This window comes from Cydia pomonella, chromosome 6, assembly GCF_033807575.1.
Source record: "Cydia pomonella isolate Wapato2018A chromosome 6, ilCydPomo1, whole genome shotgun sequence".
NCBI lineage: Eukaryota > Metazoa > Arthropoda > Insecta > Lepidoptera > Tortricidae > Cydia > Cydia pomonella.
The window spans coordinates 5,444,612-5,465,319 of record NC_084708.1 but is presented as its reverse complement, the minus strand read 5'-3'; the positions used below and the strand labels follow the sequence as shown (position 1 = coordinate 5,465,319).

At 36.4% G+C, this 20,708-nt stretch overlaps 2 protein-coding genes across 2 annotated transcripts in view; one reads left to right on the top strand and one right to left on the bottom strand.

Moving 5' to 3' along the window:
• Positions 1-5,548, top strand: part of LOC133518787 (uncharacterized) — a 30,072-nt gene extending 24,524 nt beyond the window's left edge. The window contains exons 6-9 of the mRNA XM_061852489.1: positions 756-884; positions 3,065-3,195; positions 4,809-4,993; positions 5,389-5,548. Coding sequence (XP_061708473.1) covers positions 756-884; positions 3,065-3,195; positions 4,809-4,993; positions 5,389-5,528 — 585 coding nt within the window. The 3' untranslated portion in view covers positions 5,529-5,548. The remainder of the gene's footprint in view (positions 1-755; positions 885-3,064; positions 3,196-4,808; positions 4,994-5,388) is intronic.
• A 416-nt stretch (positions 5,549-5,964) lies between these two features.
• Positions 5,965-20,650, bottom strand: LOC133518784 (uncharacterized). Its single transcript, XM_061852485.1, has 13 exons — positions 20,293-20,650; positions 20,011-20,174; positions 17,950-18,131; positions 17,068-17,179; positions 15,795-15,994; positions 15,433-15,686; positions 15,103-15,357; positions 14,675-14,819; positions 12,427-12,578; positions 10,977-11,156; positions 9,365-9,507; positions 8,807-9,022; positions 5,965-6,699 (listed from the first exon to the last, which is right to left on the bottom strand). Exons 1-13 carry the CDS (start codon positions 20,576-20,578, stop codon positions 6,442-6,444), a joined length of 2,547 nt encoding a protein of 848 aa, XP_061708469.1. The 5' UTR covers positions 20,579-20,650; the 3' UTR covers positions 5,965-6,441.
• Between the last annotated feature and the right edge of the window lie 58 nt (positions 20,651-20,708).

The window sequence follows — 20,708 nt, the reverse complement described above, 5'->3', positions numbered from 1 at the left end:
ACGGATATATTCACCTAAAATATTTAAATCTTAGCTCCCGTATCCTCTTAAGGGTTTACTTTACATTGGACATTTTATATCGATAGTGTTGACAACCAAATTAGCTTGATCCCTAAATGGCTAAACAATTCCGCCCTACTTATCGTAAATGCAGTACTTGCATGAGAAACATCGTTTAAATGAAGAACGTATTCAAAAAGAGAACAACATAAACAATGGCATGAGTTTTCAAATGTGATTAATGCATTTACTTTTAGCAGGGCAGAATCCGAAATCAAAAAGTCCGTGACTACCTATTCATTTTATTAAAAGATAAGTACTGAATTCATAAATCAATTTTAGAAGACGCTTATTATAGTGTTAGTGTAACTTTCAGGAGACTGTTATTAAAGTTCATTATTATCTCTATGTCGCTTAAGTTCCATACTTAGATTAATTAGGTACTTAAATGTTATTTATAAGATTTATTGGTTAACCAACCAAATACAAAACCGCCTGGGTCTGTGACTGTACGACCTGACTATAACCTACGTTATTTGATCGTGTTATGTTTTCATCTACCCTCAACTGGCTTAAGGAGCCATTTTAGGGTAGATTTTGTTTACTTCTATTTAGATACAGCGTTATAGTCAGAACCATGATTGATTCTCTCTCTTCTTTTCTGACTGCTGCTTGACGCAACGTTGGCGTGCCGACTCCGCGACGCCACTAGAGAGAAAATAAGGCAAGACAGTAAATAATACGGTTTGTTTCAGATGTCGGTGATTAGACAAATAGCCGTGTTCCTGTGCGGATTCGTGATGCTCCGCATGTGCGAAGCGCAAGTGCCCTTCCTCGGCACGTGTCCCGACGTCGGCGTGATGGCCGATTTTAACCCCAGTCGGGTAAGTCACCGTGCCCTCAATTTTTTTTTGTCCCACTTCTGGCCTCTTGATCTCCACATTTGTTGTGCTTTTTCCGGCCAGATACTGATGAAAGCGTTAGTCTGGTCCTGCCACATCTGCGCTTATCCTGCGGCATCCACTTGGTGCCTAATTGCCTATACTAGCCCACCTATCAGGATGCATGCGGCAGACTGACCCGCTTTAAAACTAACAGCTTTAAAATGCTCGGGGCGTAAATGCCTTTCAATGGTCTATGTACAAACATCAACACTCTTAACTGTCCATCGGTGGACCTTATGCTTTGTGTAATAAGGTCGACCGATGGACAGTTACCAGTGTGGGGGATGGTACAGTCATTTTCAACTCAACCAGACTACTAATTTATTAATCTCTTCAAATTAAGGTATTTTTCATATATCTTATTAAAGACTTATTACCTATTATTAATTAAATCTTACCGAAGTTTTGTAATTAAAATCCTTATATATCATTCATCACCGCATGAGTGGCTATATTCTATATACTTATCCTCTTCTTATATTTAAGTGTGCTATAAAGATATAAAGAATATACACGGTGCCCGTGAGCATTGCGAGAGATTTTGACAGTATATTCCTGATCATATTTAAATACTAAAATGTCCTATAAACTTTTTTGGAAGTCGCCTAATTTCAGAGTTAAAGCCAGTTACAAAAAAAACATCTTTTTATTGTTACTTAGTGCAAAACGCCTTTTTGATCGCGATGTTGCCACTATAGGGACCGTGCGCGTTGGAGGGTCTGCCATCTTGTGGCCTGAATCGGAACCATAAACATGCATATTTACACGTCACGTGTTTTCTTGTGCAGAGTAGGTTCTGCCATCTTGTGGGCTACATCGAAACAAAAAACATCACATTTACGCCTCGCGCCAAAAATCTGACGGCTCCTGTGCTGCCTCCTACAGTTCATGCACGCTCCCTATGGGACCTAATCCAAATATCTTTATTGATAGATGTCAAAAAGTGACACTTTAACACATAGACTATATACACAGTAACACTTTGCAAAAAATAGGTTATACAAAAAAAATAGTTAAATCCTTTTTGAATTACAGTTTTACAAATAGCGTTTACGTTTTATGCATACAAATAAATCGAAAAAAAGCATTTTTTCCTCGGGGGCAGATTTAAATCACGCATTCGTCATAAGGAGCAAAACATTTTATATTGTTACTTTTACGAAAAAAAATTTTTTACATTTTCTGCACACGACACGTTATATATTAAAAAAAATCATTACGACAAATAAGTAGTTTTCTATTTATTTTACAGAAAAAAAATTGCGACTTCACTTTAAAACTTTAATGTCTGTCAGTTTTTTATTTAGTTATACAGAAACAAATTTTCACAAAAATCTTCTTATCTCTAAAACTTGACCGATTTCAGTCTCTAAATGCGGTCAAGAATACACCTTTAAAATCTATAGGGTTTTTTTAGCCCACGGTGTCCATTATATTATTGTCTTACTGCATATTCAGACAAGGACGTTATTACATATCTAATCTTAAACAAATGATCCCTGGTTGTGACCTCACAGTAAACAAAATAATTGATCGCAAATCGCATTTTGATGACCACCACAATATATGATGATAATGAAAAACGCATGATAATGAAAATCGAGCGCGCTAGTTAGGCGAGTCTAATCAGAAATGCACGCTTCAAACATTATAATCATGGGTCACGTCATTAAAATTCGCATGTCCTCAAAGCAGAGGACATGCGAATTTTAACACCACCAAGATGTTTTGAATATATTGATTTGTAATATCGTGTGTTGTGTCTGTCTTTTTTTTTAATTTCTGTGCACTACCCTTTAACTATTTATTATTTATTTATAAAATTTTACCCTAAAACTGAAATGAATGAAAATTATGGATAGGGATCGAAAAATTGAAAAAAAACTGTCGTAAGTTTTCTTTTGATTGAGCTTTTCTGTTTAGTTTTTTTTTCGGGCTAAAATAAGTAAGTACTTAAATGGGGTTTTAATTTAAGTTTCTAGTGTTCACAGACGGCAGATTAATTATTGCAATATTCGCAGACAATATCTCTTGTCCCTAATTTTTACAAGCATAGAAATCTGCAAGTAATCTTTAAACGGGGAACGGTTTCAGATTTGAATTTTCTGCTATATTTCCAGTACTTGGGCAAGTGGTACGAGGCGGAGCGGTACTTCGCGGTGTTTCAACTGGGCGGGCGCTGCGTCACCGCCGACTACAACGAAAAAGACAACGGCGTCATCGGCGTCGTCAACAAACAGCTCAGCAGCTTGTAAGTTTCGGTACACGTTTACTTACATCACCAACATACGTATAAAGTCAAAGGACCTGTTGAATAATGTAAAAAGTTAAATGTGTCAAGAACAATTGTTATTGATGATAAACTATCCACTATTTTCGTACCCTTAGAAGTCTAATATCTTCTTAGTTTTTTTTATTGCAAAAGAAAGAAAGAAATAAAAGTCTTTTATTCTATAAATCATAATTTTTAGGACAAAACCAATAAAGAAAATAAGAAGAGCATATCAATAAAAATACAAAAACAACAGACAAAAGACCAAAGAAACATTGATATTGTAGCAAAATCCATTGAAAACTCTAACCATGTTTTAATTATAGATAGAAATAATTGTGATTAACCTTTACTACCTAACTATTGCAAAATACAGCTTCATGTGCTTTTTCTTTCTTGCTTGTGTTTTTTTTTTCACTGTATTTTTTAAAACTACTAACAAATTTGATAGTACTACATACGCAACATGAGCAAATCATGCTGTTATCCCCACAACCTTAAACTTATTATGTAATTCTTGTTTTGGTTCTTCTTATATTTGCTCTATCTTGACCACTTTGTATATATTGCAGAACCCCCCTCCGGTTTGGCGTCCTACTGGCCCTACTGTCTACCCCTTCCGCCCTCTGATGTCTACGTGTGTTTGTCTGCCTCTTCATTACCTCACTCGAGTCTAAATTAGTAAACTATGACAGTCGCGTCATTTATCGCGCGGCAAGGACAATATAAAACAGTAATTCCTTTCTTGGTTTATGTAAGAATAGAAAGATGTTATAACTGTATCTTACTTTTACCACCTGATTATATCTATGTATACCCACCATCACCTGATGTTACAGGCTGATTGTGACGTGACGGTAACGTCTATTGATTCTGGTAAGGTATTATATTATAAGGGTGGAATCACATCTATCAGCATCGAACCGCGTTTTTTCAATGAGCAATCACTCGATAGTATGATGATGCGAACGCATGTTTTCAGCTTTCCAATGCGTATACGCATCTTTATACTAATGAGCGATTTCTCATATACAAAATGCGGCTTGACTCCACTCTTATTTGTCAGTCTCTTTGTTATGCTCTTACATACTCGGATATCCTTGTAAAAAAGTAACGACTGTTTTAATCATGCTGTAAAAAACAAATGTGATATTGAGATAACATTAATTAAGAATAAATTATTTTTAAGAAAACTTTAATTTTGAACATATTACTATATGCTTTCCTTCCATCGACAAATATAATCATGGTAAGTTTGACGAAAACTTATTTACGATTGTTAGGTACATTTCAAAATTATTCAAGTATACCTATATCAAACATAATATTTTGTATAATTCTAAGATGTAAAAAACTGGATTGTCAAGTATTATTATCAATTAACAGTTTACAATGAAGTATAATCATAAAAGTCTTCCTACTAGTATTACAAGATCTAATATGACTATCTGAATAGACGATGCAGAAAGGATTGCTAACTACTCGCATGTATTTAGTGGTGCGATGCGATGTGCAGCGCAGTGATCTTGAGTTCTAGAAATGCAGTATTTATACCAAAACAATATTAACTTTTTAACACCATCTGCTTCCAGGACGGGCATAATGTCGGAGATCCAAGGCGAGGCGCACCAAGTATCGCGCTCTGACGAAGGCAAGCTGTCTGTGCGGTTCCCTTCGCTGCCCTTCGTGTTCTCAGCTCCCTACTGGGTGGTAGATTCGGATTATGATAACTACGCCGTCGTTTGGGGCTGCAATGACTTCGGAGTGTTCCACACACGTAAGATTTGTGTTTATAGTTTGACGAAGGGTAGCTGTCGGTGTGGTTCCTTTGGCTGCCGTTCGTATTCCCGAGTCCACGACCCAAGGAGCTCCTTACTGGGTGGACTCAGATTATGGCAACTATGCCGCCGTTTGGGGATTCAATGACTTCGGAGTCTTCCATACGTGTTACTTTTTGTTTATTTCCTTTTTAATGAGTCCTGAAGAAGCCCACCCTATATTTCTGGTCCGACGAAGGCAATTAAGCCCTTTGCTACTCTTCGTGTTTCTTGTTCTCGTGTTCTTTGTTTATAACCTGATAATAATATTAAGCAAGGAAATAATGAGAGATTGTCTAAAAATACATTTACATACATTACTGCATATTTGATCATCACACTGGCTGTGTTACAGGTAACGCTTGGATCCTCACCAGATCCAGAAACCCAGAGTTGTCAGTCCTCGAAAAGGCTTACGCTGTTCTGGACAAGAACAACATCAGTCGCGCTTACTTCATCAGAACCGACCAGAAAAACTGCCCTGATAATGAGTAGAATGAATACCTACCCTACGTATGTGTGGTTAGACGGTACTTTGTGAAAAGGGAAGTAACATAAGCAGGAATTAAACATATCAGTCCTGTTTAGAATGAAAGTGAAAATTCAAAAGTTTGAAGAGAAAATTCTATCGTGAATAGAAAATTTTTTGAAAGCTCTAAATTGAAATAGGGTTATCATATTTTAGAACGTAAGAAAGCCAGATTGCATTAACTAGGGTTTAAGCTTTAATTTTACAATCACTATCGTGTCTAGTTTCATGATCAATTGTTATTTGATTGACTAATATAATCAGTATTCTAAGTTATTTATGCTTATGAAACTGGACACGAATTATAAGACAAATGTATATCAAGATGTAATTGTTAAGAACGTATCTATTGATAGATATTTTCGCATTTATACCTATATGTTAACGTTTTTAATAAAACAATTGTAAACGAAATCATAAAGTATATTAGCAATTTCTATCTACACCTTATATAAATTAAAGCCTTTTACAAAATTATGCTTAAGATTAGTACAAAACGTTTTTATAAATAACAGATTTTTAATGGCATTTACTTATGATGATAAGTGACTAATGTCTTATAAAATAATCAACCATTGTTCTTCTGGATCATAGGTTTGAAACTATTTTTATTACTCGTACTTACTCGTATTTTCAGACAGAAATGAAACAAATTAGTTTTACAACTTGACACAGACCAGCAAGCTGTTTAATTTAATTATTACTTTTCTAACTTTTTGGCAACGTAGCTTTTACTTCACATTTTAAGACAATATAGGTACTTTGCAAAATATTTTCTTTTCGAAAATAGTTACATTTTCATAGTATTCATCATCTATGAATCTATGTCAATCAGCCATTATCATCTCTTTGGCATAGATTCAAAATGCCACTGTAATCCTAAGTGGGCGTGCTGTCATCGGAGTGCCAACTTTTTCTGTGTTCGTGGATGACTTCGTCGTAGCTCGGCGGTGGGGGGATGTGGCCACTCTTAGTTTTGGCAGGTTTACTCGTGGCTTGACCAGCTGTGGGTTTACTGACCAGTTTGTCTTCCTCGGCCTCTTCGGGGATGGAGTCTCGACGGCGCATGTCGTATTCGCTGAGGACGGGCTGCGAGATGTTGTTGCGTTGGGTCAATTTCGGGGCACTGTTTGCGAGCTGGAAAGAAGATGTAGTCAACGTTTAGATTACACAACGTAGGTCCTTATATTTAAGTTATTGGTAGGATGATTGTTCAAAATGACAATCTAGTCTTAACAGGCAACGCACCTTCATAATGGTATTCCCTGTAAATAACAGTAGGTAGGTACAGTCAGCATTAAAAGTAGCGGATCAAATAACGGTTCATAAGTATCTACCATTCTGTAACAGCTTAACAAAAAGTGATGTCTTTAATATATAACAACTAAGACTGTAAAAGATATACTTTGGAACGAGAATTTTAGAAATGTATATATATTTGGAAAAGTTATCCGGGATGTCCGATACTTTTGGCGCGTTGTTTCATCCGCTACTATTGATGCTGACTGTACCTATCACCGAAGAAGAGAGAAGCATAACCTTAGGATTACCTAAGATTATGCTTACGAGTATGCTTATGATTGTACATTGTGACGTCCTAACATTAGTTAGGACGTCACAAAGTACAAGCACCTGCCTAGTAATCCAAGAAACAATATTGTCATTAAAATAAATACATGTAAACTGAAAGTATATTTCTGTAATTAATACTTGAAACTATATTTAGACTTCAGGCCTTCAACCTCATTCAAGCAAATATATCTTTCGCGCTAATTATACTGTATTATTAACTGATAAGGAAATGTAGGTATACAAAAAAAATTAAAAAGCGGATATGTAGTACATAAAAAATATATATGGATATTATTAATGAATTCATTCATAAAGTGGCCATGCCATTTGGCACCTAGGTAATAGGTGTACAATAAATACCTAAAAATATCTATATGCTTAGAAAAATTACAATAAAAACATTCAACGCAAGAGTTGCCGAGTGTCAGTACTAGTTTACTACAGAAATATCAATTTTATAATAATAAGAGTGACGACGAAAATTAAATAGCTTTGACACATAATCAGTGATATAAATTTGCATCAATGCGTCAGTGTTAAGATAGTAGACAAATATAACATTCAAGGTACAGGTAGTGTTTGTGTTAGTTTTTGTTGATAAAATATAAAACCAGAAATAACTCATCTTTAATAGACATTAGACATGTCGCTATTGTTCCTCATTAATTTTATTATATGTAAGCGTTTACTAGATCGCTAACTCCTTAAAAACCCTGCTCTCTAAAAGAAATGCGCAGCGAGTTATTATTTTAATACAATGAATATAATCATAAGTATGAATCTAACCATAAAATTTAAAAATCGATCTATTTTTATAAAACATAGCTAAGAACTACAGCAAGGAAACTCGCTTTCATGTTAAAAAAACCGCATCGAAATCAGTCCATCTGTTTGAGAGCTACGATGCCACAGACAGACATAGGCGTCAAACGTTTTAAGACCCCTCTTTTTGCGTTGGGGCTTAAAAAACTATAAGCAAACATTGCAATGTACTGATGTGTAAAGTCTATGAGAAAAATCAAGCCGACAATAGGTTCAGTCAGTATACCTTTTCTAGCTGAAAAAGATAGCGTTGTACAGCTTCATTATGATTTATGATCACTGGATATGGAAATATCTAAGTCAAAGATAAATTTTTACGCCCAAATTTACCGCTAATACCACGTAAGGAAGTGTCAACGTGGTTGACTGATTACTTGTGGCTGATTCCCTCTGTATAGCTTTAGCTTTTAGCTGGGGCGGCGGTCTGCTGGACAGCATGACTGGCCAATCTTGCCATGATGATGGAAACTGATCTCAAGCGCTAATCGTAGCATACCTTCAAGGCTTAGCTTTATGCCTCAATATTGCTACAAAACACAAGAACCTTGTACAGCCTTAATTATGTGCTTTGCCGTGTTGAAGGCCGATCTCCAGCGCTGACCGCAGAAGGTCTACCTTCGAGGCTGAGCCTTGTGGGGTCTTCAGCTATACCTCAATGTTGTTAAGAAACATAAGTACCTTCTAAAGCTGTGACGGTTAGTCTATTCGACAGCGCGCGGGTTGGAAATGTCTCCTTTGCCGTGTTGGTGGCCGATTTATAGCGCTGATGTTAGCAGATCCACCTTCAAGCCTGAGCCTTGTGAAGTCTTAAATGATATCTCGATGTTACAAAACATAACTACCTACTTACCTTATAAAGCTGTGGCGGTGGCCTATTCGACAGCATGGGATTGGATATATGTCCTTTGCCGTGTTGATGGCCGATGTCCAGCGCTGACCGCAGAAGGTCCACCTTCGAGGCTGATCCTTGTGGGGTCTTGGGTGATATCTCAATGTTGCTGCAGCGACGCTGGCTGTTGCTGCCGCTGCGGCTGCGGTAGAGCTCGTTTATATCGCCTTGAGATAACTGGAAATTTATTGGAGTGTTAATTTACTGGCTGCAATTCAATTAATTTACTACACGTATAATAAATATAGAGCGCTCTTTTTTGTACAGCAAGTGTGTCATCAAGAATAAGAAATATTAATACTTACAATGAAGAGATTCCTTCTTACCACTGTTAAATAAGTATTGATGACAAACAGAAAAAAGCATCGCAAAAACTTTAAAATTGATTAGATCTTAGCTAGAACTATAGGTATAGAGCCCATTTGAAATTCATGTCGAAACATAACATAGGTAACAAAAATACAGCTTTTCACCTTATCTATTCCATATAATATATAGTCAAGATTATAAATAACTTACTCTAGCTCTTGAACCTCTGGGCAAGGAATGCAGTGATCCCAGAGGATTGAATCGTGTGATGATGTGCAGTCTTTCCAGCGATATCATGGTCTCAGCATCTTTCCTCAATGGCTCTCCGTTCAGCTTGTCGCCTTCGCCACTTTCTGGAGATGATAGTAACTTAAATAACATTATGTATTATTTTTGTTCAGTTAACGAGGTCTAATTAAATAGGTGTGTTTCTAAAATGGCAGTTGAGAGTCAATCAGAAAAAATCAATAAAGCAGTAACAAGCAGTAATCTTTAGGCGATAGAGTGAATTAGAAAAGTATAGTTACAAAATGATAGGGGTGATAAAAATACTTTTCATCAGACTTGCTCGAAAAAGATCTTATTTCATGCAGGTTTACTAAAGGACAAAGGCTGGTTCCCCCGGGAGTTATGGATTGTGAAAAAAAATCTATAACTCTCTTTACAGCTTTTTCTTTTAATTCTGTCACTAATTCATACGAACTATGTAAGTTTACTTTTAAATTAGTGACGTTTATAATTTAATATTTTTGTTTATGTTTAAAATTATTTAATTTGATTAATTGAACAGCCTTTTAAAATATTTTTACATAATTTTCAATCGTGGCTGAATGCCTTCGATACCTAATCTGTCAAGAAAATACAAAATGGCGGACGAATGTTTGATAGGTCACCGTATTTAAGAATTATTTCGCTTAAAATTTAGTTTTTTCTTCACAAAGTGTGATGAAAAACATTGTGTGTAACTCCGGCGGTAAGAATATTGCAAACTCGGGTCTTTAATTCCCTCCAGCCTGCAGCTGTCGGGAATTACCACCCTCGTATCCAAAATTTCACTTACCCCCCCTCGTTGCACAATGTACTATTGCAAAATATTAAAACAAACCTACTGCACAGTCTGCAATTGTGACGGTGAAACACACATCCGTCCGTCTATCTAATGCTATGTTCGTGCCAATGCTCTTGATGTAGCACTTGGCGTGTAGGCTTAGCTTAGAAGCAAAGAGAATTTGAAATAGAGGTGGATTGTCAAATAATTTTTTTGTAGCCACAGTAAATTTACTGTCATTTTTCGACACATGATTAAAACTTTTAGAACGCCATTTGACTGTGAGCCTTAGTATTTTACTGATATTTGTTAAATTTGTTAAATATCAAAAAGTGGCGCCATCTAATAGATCAAAGCGATAACCTTTAGGTTGTGCCTGGTAAGATGGTGCCACTTTTTGATATTTAACAAATTTAACACATATAAGTGAAAGAATAAGGATCTAATTCAAATGGTTCTAAGTTCTAAAAGTTTTAATCATGTGTCGAAAGATGGCAGTAAATTTACGTTGCTACAAAGTTTTCTATGAAAATACACCTCTATTTCAAATACTCTTTGCTTAGAAGGAACTCTATACCTTATTGTAACATGTCTTTGAAAAATGTGTCAGTTTTTTTAACACCTTGAACGCCCCGCTTATCGTGCGCGGCGCTTCATATTGGACCTTGTTGAAATTCACGATAGCCTCGCGCGTCATTTGGTGTCTTTGGCGGTCAAAGGGTTACACCGTATCCTCTTATACGGTCGTCGATCACTTGGCAAGTTGGCACTCACCATTGTCTTGTTCACTAGGCCGTCCCAGTGATGTCATGTTGATATGTCTGAGCCAGAAATAATGCAGCAACCCATATATTATCCCTCCTAAGAACGCGATCAGTCCCATGTAGCGGAATGCTTCTCTGGTCCCTAGTGAAGCGATGAGCAGACCGCCGCCGAAGCTGCCGCTGCCTCTTCCTAAAATAAAAGGCAAATCCGAACAATAAGAATATTTATATTTAGTGACATATTCTTTCTTCAGAATTAGCTGGGATACTTTTTTCTGTTAGAGCCTATTAAGTTTTCCAACACACGTTACCTATCTAAACCTACCGTTTTAAACATATGTAGGACAATTTAAGAAAAAATAATCTTTTTTTGCACAGACTAATTTAAAAGGACATCAAAAACCTTAAAAAGTAACTGTCACTTCAGGTTATTTACAACTGTCACACCGAGATCCTTTTGAGACGTCACCGCTGCAATTGGAGAGCTTCCTATCGTGTATTGGACCATAGGGTTTTTTTTACCAAGTTAACGTACTTGTTAACATAAAAGTGTTTATGGTATTTTAAAAAACTTGTTATTCTTTTAAAAGCAATTTTCCTGTTACCAACATTATTTTCGTAGTTAAAGAGAGTTATTTTACCTTCTTAATATTTACTAAAATACAAACTAGGTACGCGAAGTTAAATCACAAGATTTAAAAAATTTACAACTCAATGTTTTTACATGACGTCAACAATTTTAATGCGCTCGGTAATCATTTGTGTATTTTAGATCTGGAAGTTAGCAGAACGATTATGTTCTTACCGTTATTATTTGTCTGATGATACTGTGAACCGGTGGATTTAATCGATAACATACAAAGTTGTTACGTTTTGTGAAGGTGGTTGACTTCGTCGAAATATACTCGTATGTAGGTGCATGGTGACTAGGTACTTAGGTACAGTCACAATATTTACTCGAGGGGATGTTATCTAGCAAATATCAATTGGGTGGGCGTGTTACCCATGCAACCGGAAAATACATCTTAATTAATTTTAATTCATTATAATTTTAAACCCTGATATAATTAATTATAACAATGCACTCCAAACATGTCTGAGATCCAATTCTAATGTATCACATTTTTTTTTTTTTGTATAGAAAACTGAACTAAATTATCCTGTTTATTAGAGATGATGCTGCGCAAGACGAAAAGGTTTTTGTAGCAGAATATCAAAAAGCAAAATTAGTCGCATATTTTATGTACCGAAGACAAGATCCTTTTTTTAAATGGGATCAAACAAGGTGCGGCTATAGAAAACAAAAAAAAACTGCGAGTCTCGTCACAGTATAATCAAATAACAAACAAGCGAGCATCTAGATCTCTGTCGTTCCAAGCTTTTCATCGTATTATTAGCTACATTACCCATTACCCAATTCCCCGATTTACTTATTATGCAAGCGTCTCAAAGGAACTCACCAAGGCTGAAGTGGGCCATCCCGAGCACTCCAATTAGCGTGGCTAAAAGATTCTTAGGGGCCAACATAGCGCAGTAAGTTGCCGCCGCCACCCACATCAGGTGGACGGAAAGCGACTCCATAGCCTCAAAGGGGAAACACCACCAGGAGTTCCTGTAGCAATAAACAGAAAACCAGTCGCCTAAATGTAAAAGATGAAAAAAAAAATTGGGTTATTTCTAAAGGGTATTACATAAAGATTGAACAAGATAAAACGCACGCGGGATGTACAAGCAAGACCAAGGAAATAAAAAAAAGGTAGCAGTCAAGTCAAATAAGAAACTTACGGAGAATCTAGACAAGATTATAAAAGATTAAACTCTTAAAATCTGACGTAACGATAAAAAGTAGACAGGAAATAAAGTGCAACAATTGCAGAAAGTCGTCAAAACTTTTCAGTTATCTAGCCTTTCCGTAGGGGTGTACATTGGTAAAACATACCCAGAAAGGAACAGGATCATACCCAGGCATAAGTAACTGATATAAGTAATGCTAGCAGAATGAAGGAAGTATGGATGTGACACTTTATTTCGATTACTTCATGTTAGTACTACTGAGTCACCATAACATTGGTATCTGTAGGACAATAAAGCTAAATTACGGATACTAGTAATCTTTATTGAACCTATGTCATATTATGCCACGTGCATGTCATATACTTTCAAATGTTTCACGTGACAATTAGGAATGTGTGATTTTAGAGTTTGATATCTACCGATATAATTGAGAAACAGTAATATGAGTTGAGATTTACAATAACAACATATCTATAGGAGAATTATTTCTCTTTGTCTAATGCAGTTCAATGTATCGGACCACCTACTTGTAATGTATACGTGTATATGAATTCCTCCCACATTCTGTCGTTGTGTTCATAAACTTGACAATGCCCCTGGATACATTAATTCTGCAAATAGAGTTAAAGGATGCAACGTCCTATCTGCTGATGAAGATGAAGATAAAACTCCACAAGTGTCTGCTAGGTTTTACGGAACAAAATCCAAATAGAAATCTACAGATCTAGATTATACAAATAATGTGACGACAATAGTGATTCAAATGTTTGATGTTGCCTGAGATGGAGAATAGTCATGCTAATAACGATCAACGAAGCAACATTTTATTAAATTTCATTTTATGACTCCTGGTAATACCTAATTGACAAGAATGGAAGGCGAAAAATGTAATCTGATTTCTGATATAGGTAACTATATTCACCGTAGAAAAAAACACACCAATTCACAAATCAGTTCAAGACTTTTAAGGCATTATTCGATCGGTTGTCTCATGTAGTGTTAATTCAAAATTAGTACATTATAGTGGTTTAACATTCGCCTATACCCATTAGGTATATAGCCATTTGGACAGCATAAAGTCAACTTATAGTGGTTCTACCTAATTTTCGAAAGTTTCTGTGTCATCCTGAACTCCTTAACTACGTTATAAATAACCGACAAAATTGTGAAGTTTTTTCAAGTTTCCACAACGTATTACAACAATAGCATTAATACTTACCTATTAAGCAACAACTATCTACAATGTTAATGCACTTGTGTATTTGATAAGGCACCACTTAGCTCCTTCTCCATGTTTAGTTAAGATGGACGAGACAACGGCATGTAAGAACTGATTAACTATTACAAACATGCCATTGCCAAGGTCTTGCCAAGTATTTCACATTGCTACAAATTGTAAAATAGCTGACACCCACAGTGTTTCCTTTAGATAACCGGCATTGTTATATCATTGTCTGTCAGATGAATGTGATACATATTACCGGGTACCGGACATTGTTCAAATACATCACACTAAGAACTTTAGAAATTTTGTATTGAATACACTGTATAATGTATTCCTTCTTCATAATAAAAATATATAATTTACACAAATGAAACACAATGACTTCCTAATAGAGCCAGTTACATTAATCATTTGTTTACAGAAATCAATGTGTCATGATTTTGGCGGTATGTTTACTCGTAGTTACGTTAGTTTATTTGATGGTTACTTCCTTCGCTTCATATTAGAAACTATAAAAATATGCCCTGTAGAATACTCCATCCGCATCGCATCCGCAGTACTCATCTAACTCATGATCTTAAAAAGTAGGTACCTGTCACGCAGGCTCCAACAATTTTTAGGTTTTCCACCCTAAAGTCTCTATTTCTATGACGGCAGAAGTCGGTTTTAAAATACAGGAAGGGACTCACTCTATAAATGAGTAGCCGACGAGCCTGGCAGCGTGCGAGAAGAAGGCTACGATGATGACGTTGACGTGTCCCATGCGCGCCGTGATGGCGTCAGCGCCGTACAGGAATGGGATGCTGCTTAGCGTACCCACTGTCACTGTTATTCCTGCAGATATACGTAAGAATTTTTATGTTTTAGAAACAATTAAAAAAAGCGCACAAACCTTTTTTGGAGCGATATAAACTTTTAAAGGCCTACCTATATTTATAAAGTAAGGATCATATTTTAATGAATCATCAGTCGTTAACCATTTTCAATAAAAATACTATTAAACAACTCATATAAAAAAAGAGATTTTGGATATCTTTTTAACGTTGCTTTTAATTAGTAGACGTGACATGGAATAAGAAAGTGGCCCGATTTCTGTTATATTTGTTGCTACACTTACCTAACAGGAAGTTTGGTGCCCCCAATTCCTTCAAATACAGGAATAGATAAGATTCAATAAAGCCCCAGAAGTTGCCCAAGGCAAACAGGAAAAATATGAAAATTATAATGTGCGGCATCTTTATGATGTTCACTAGGTCGTGTAGCAAATTATCTGCTGGCAATTTCGCCCCTAGTGGCATCACAGCTACCGTTATAGCTGATATCAAGAGCAACACGTCGTACGTGTAAAATGCAGCGGAATAGTCCGTGTAACCTGCAATCAACAAACCGATGTAAACACAACAAACTATTGATATAAGATAACGATTACGAGATGGCGTTAACTCACCGACTTGTTTGCTCCTCATATCTATAAGCATGCCAGTTATAGGAGAGAATATAGCCATGCCGATACTGGAGAATAATCTTTCTCGGCCAAAGTCACCGCCGTATTTCTGTATCATTGTAAGAGCAATGGGATCCATGATGGTTACAGTGGCAGATAACATGATGGTTCCCATAAATCTCAGGAAGAAGTAGATATAGAAAGTTTTGTCGTCGCTTTCTTTATAATCTGGTGGGCAAATATCGGGGCCGCCTTTCCTGTAATATTCCGACGATAAATCACACTTAATCCTTTGATAGCCTCTATATTTACAATAGATAAATGGTAATGTACTTTAGAATAGAAAAACATGTATATTAATTTACCTGAAGTCACATTTTTGGACAATGCAGTCACGGGATATTTTCTCGAGTCTTTGTTGTGACAATTTGGTCATGTTGTGCAACATCACTAGACCTCCACATCTTAGGTCCTCTTTATCTAATGCTGTTATATTTACTCCTTGGTCTATGAGGAGTTTTTCACCGAATCTTGTTTTAAAATCAGTGATTGTTTCGTTTTCGTCCTGTAACAGATTTTTTTCTGTAGTGAAGATTCTTCTTATTTTGATGAACATGTAAAAAAAATGCCAGTACTGTCCGAAATTAGATTTCCCTATTTTCTCGACATGGTTAAATTCTATGGCTAAAAATCGGGAACTCATGATAAATTCGGGACGTCTACTCAGTCATCTTAATGACTAGATGTCCCGAATTTAACTAAGTGTGACTTATTTAGGTTAGGCTTATATTGATTAATTTTAGTAATAACAGAAGCAGTGAAAACTTTAAGCAGTTTTTGTTTGCCAACGATGTAGTGTAAAAACATCTCTTAGTCATCATTTGTTAGTCAATAGTATTTTATACAATCGTGATATAATAGAGAGCTTTTCAGTCGAGTACCGTGTTTAGGCAACGAAGCTTGCTGAGTTGCCTGAGTGAGGTATGAGATTGAAAAGCTTGATTATATCACTATTGTATACAATACTGTTACTACGAGTCACCAAAAATAATATTGTTTTTACTATAAGTAATGAAAACTGGTAAGTATCTAAGTAGACAAAAAGATATAAACACGCGAGCCCCCGCCCGCCCATCCCCCGTTCTATGGGTGCGCGGCGGTACGTGATTGGTCAATTTTTATTGTAGTTCACTAGAGCATATCGAAAGAAATTTTTAAAGGTAAGTTGGGAGACCATACATGAAAAGTACGCAATTATGTTTGGTATACGAAATATTAATTCAACCATTACAGTCGACGAGTAGAAATAATTAATATCTACAAGAATTCAGAAGCGAGTTTGTCGCCATCGAATAAAAATGTGCCATGATAGGAAGGTTGCATCACTTGTTTCATATATATAACTATTTGGTACGAGCCAGAGGGCCTACACCGTACACCGTAGTTCCCAAATTTCAGGTATCTTTTTCTTTTACTCCAATTAAGGCGTTATTATAGAGTGACGGAGATATTTGCTCGAGATTTATGAACTTCGCGTTTATAGCCAAGGGGCTGAACCCGTGACTTTCGAGAGTCGCACACTAACATAGTTCAAATAAAAATTATACAATTAAGATAGAACTTTTAAGAATGCTTAACCCTCTCCATTTCTATGCCTAGTTGTTCCTTTGGATCTCCAAGATCTTCGTGCACTTCCACCAGGAAGAACGCTGCATCATTATAGTCCTCGTCATCAGTAATATTGAACAAACTAAAATCATTAAAATCATATTTGAGACTTTTTACAGAATAAAAAAATACTAGTGCTTTTTTCTTAATTGTTTTCTGTTTTTAGCCATTTTTTTCCTCTCGATATTTTTCATATGTTTTGATGTAGATAATTATAATGCCACTGTAGTTATATATTACTACGTTGTACATGATCACAAGTTTCATACGTCTATCTACAATTAAATTTATATTATCTCTGTTTGCTCGAAAATTATTCTCGGTAGGCAGACACCATAAAAACTCATTGTAGAACATAAATATTGACTTGAATATAATAACTACTCTCGAAGAATCATTATGCTCTTTTTATCATGAAATACATTAAATACATTACATGAGAATTTCTACAAAAACAGACTTAGGGAAAATAGAGAGTATCCTAATTTAAGTAGTTACCATATTTCTTATTAGAACTATAAATTATTTAGCTCTTTTAACATCAGGTCATTAGGTTAGGGTACTAAAAGTAAGTACTTATATAAAATGTATTCCTGATTCTTTAGGAAAAGTGTTAATTTAAAATACTAAGTAGAATTAAAAATTCCTAGGAATGCAAACAAGGCATCCTGGTTTGGTCTAAAACTGTTAACTTTTTAATTAAAAATACTTAATTAATTTAATGCATCATACCAGAACCTTTCATTTTCAGTAGGGCTCTAGGACTTATTAATAAACAGTCATAAAGCAAGATTCTATTGTAATGTTCCATAATCTCGCAAAGCCAGGGAAAGTAGCGTTACTAGTTCTTACCTCACGTTCGATTTGAATTTGCGGCTAATATGAAAGTCCAGATCATCTTTATCGTCCGACGGATCTACAGGGCTCACCGTCGGCTCGGATAGTAAGCAGTGGTCGATGCAGCGGTCCAGGACGAAGTCAACCTGTTCGTCCTCGTCGGGACATTCTCTGCTGGGGCACGGACTCCACCAGATCTGCAAATAATGGCGGTTAGGGCAAGTGTCGTAGAAAGCCCCGAGTACCTACTGATGATGAATAAGGTGTATATGTCGAGGCCAGATCATAGCTTTTGATGGTGGTTAGGTTAGGTTTAACTTTTTCGTGATGTAGCCAACCGATCATTTCATGAAATAATTGCTAAGTACATCATGATTCATAAAATGATTTCTATGATCTGGCCTCGACATATATGAAATTGTGAATGTTTGTGTCGAGAAACTATCAGTAGAAGAGCCGCGGTTTAACTGCGACAAAAAACTTTTTTGATTACCCCCAAATACTTATAAATAGCGTGCATGAACTCTAGACGGCAGAACAGAAGCCCCCTTTTTCATTGGCGCAAAGCATTATGTCAAGTCTTCTTTTTTAGATTTAAGCCACTAGATGGCAGACCCTACTATGCGAAATAGAGCCAGCCTGAAGTGAAGGGAGCAGCACCTGCTTGGAAGTGTGAATTGTATTCGCTTTCCATTCAGGTCACGAGACCCCCAACACGCACGGTCTTTATACTCTTGTTACTTGGAAAGTCCGCAATGATCTTTGAACTAGGTATGTAATTTCTCAAGTGATAACATTAACATTGGAGCGGATAAAGTAATGATAAAACTCATCAAGATGCCTAACATCCTATTAGTGTTCAGTTGATTATTTAAATTTAAAACCTATTTTAGTCCACCGCGGACACATACATATAAGCTCATATTACACCATCGGGAATAATAATGGCTTGGTCATTAAACTCAGCATCGCCTTGTACGCGCGTTTCTCCAACGTCTAACTCAAACAAAACCCAACGGTCAATGGTTATGTGGTTTTACTTGGGTCTTCCAAATCCGATAGATAGGTGAAAACAATGAATGCCTAAGTTCATACAAAATGAATCGCTTTACATAGTTTATATATAGACAATGCAGATACCTGCTTATCCGCTATTTGGCTCAAATTACAAGACATTGCCACTCAAATAGCTTAGGGGAGCATCGTAATTTGACTATAAATTATCATCTGTTAGGTCCTTGACCATACTGGCCTGTCTCAAGTAATAAAGGTTGCCCCTTCAAAAGTTCTTGAGTAGGTAATAGGTCGGTTCTGCGTCCGTTACAGCCGGATGGATCGTGATGCAAATATTTATCCCTACGTGGAAATAATGGAACTAAATATGAATCGCACAAACTATTATCGTTATGTTAACATTTCACTGAATGGAAAGATGTGACTAGCTAGAGTAACTAACTACATATAGGTACGTACATATACAAATACGTACTAACAGCTGTCATACTGAACGTACATAATATAATGTAAAAAAATACGTAAAATAAATATATTATTTTAGCAAATAATTTAGCAAACGGGAAGGATCAGTAAGTAGGCACTTTTTGTAAATGACATATGTCGTTTTTCTATCAACCCTTTTGGGCTTATTTAAGCCCAGGGCATGGCAAACAAATTAATAGACAAACAGAACTTGTAAAACGATCCGGTAAAAATCTTAACCTAAATACAATTTAAGTAACTTCTCGCCAGGTCCGTCTGCACTCGGCAGAATATTATAATGCCGAGCGCTAAGACTTTGCCACCGGGCTATTAATTCGTCCTGCTGCCGGATGACGCCTATTTGCTCGAATTCTTACAAGTGTTGCATTAGTATACACCTCTTTACCCTAATATATGTAACTAGGACCAATTCACTTAAAGACGGTGACGGAATATGAGGTAGTTTTCATAACTAGGTTTAGAAATTAAAAATGTATCTAATTGTAAAAAAAAAAATTTTTATTGAATTGGTGTGTATAGCGGCAAAAGTTTCGAGGACAATAATTTTTCTCTTTTAATTAACTTTACAATCGTTACCTCCACGCTATTTTTGTAAGGATCCCTCATGACGTACGCCGAAGGCATCATCCCAGGTGTTTCTTGGTGCGGAATCAGGAGCAATGAGTGGTGAAACGCTGCGTTTAGAATCAAAGCTGTGATGACCACCGGTTTATATTCCCCAAAACGGTCCACCAGAAAACCTACAAGTAATGAAACAATTTTACATTGTATCAATTACATTAAAGAACAATCAAGAAGGGTACTTTTGCTTATTTTCATTGCTCTCGAGTGTAAATTTGCAGCCAGAGGAGTACTTACCAGTTATCGGCGGGCTTAAGAAGGTTGTAAACGGCAAGGCCAAATACACAAACGATATTTCAGGCACAGTGAGTCCTATACTTTGCATGTGAATCGTCAGGTACGGAAGCAAAGAAGCCGTGGCTCCATACATCACGAATAAAGTCACTTTTAACATTATTAGGTTCGGGTTGATGCGGAGGCAGGCCATCAGCCGCTGGCAGCAGCCGATCGGTGCTTCGCTGTCGTCGTCCATGGCGTCGTCGTCACTGTTCTTCTTAGAGAGATCGTCAATGGACTTGGCCATTGTCACACTATCATGCTAGTCAGGTGTGCATTCGCGGAGAGTATCTTATCGACTGAGTAAGTCGCTCGTCAGAAGCTGCGGCGATGCGATTATTTACTCAGAGATACTAGAGAGCCAGGGAGGGTCCCGT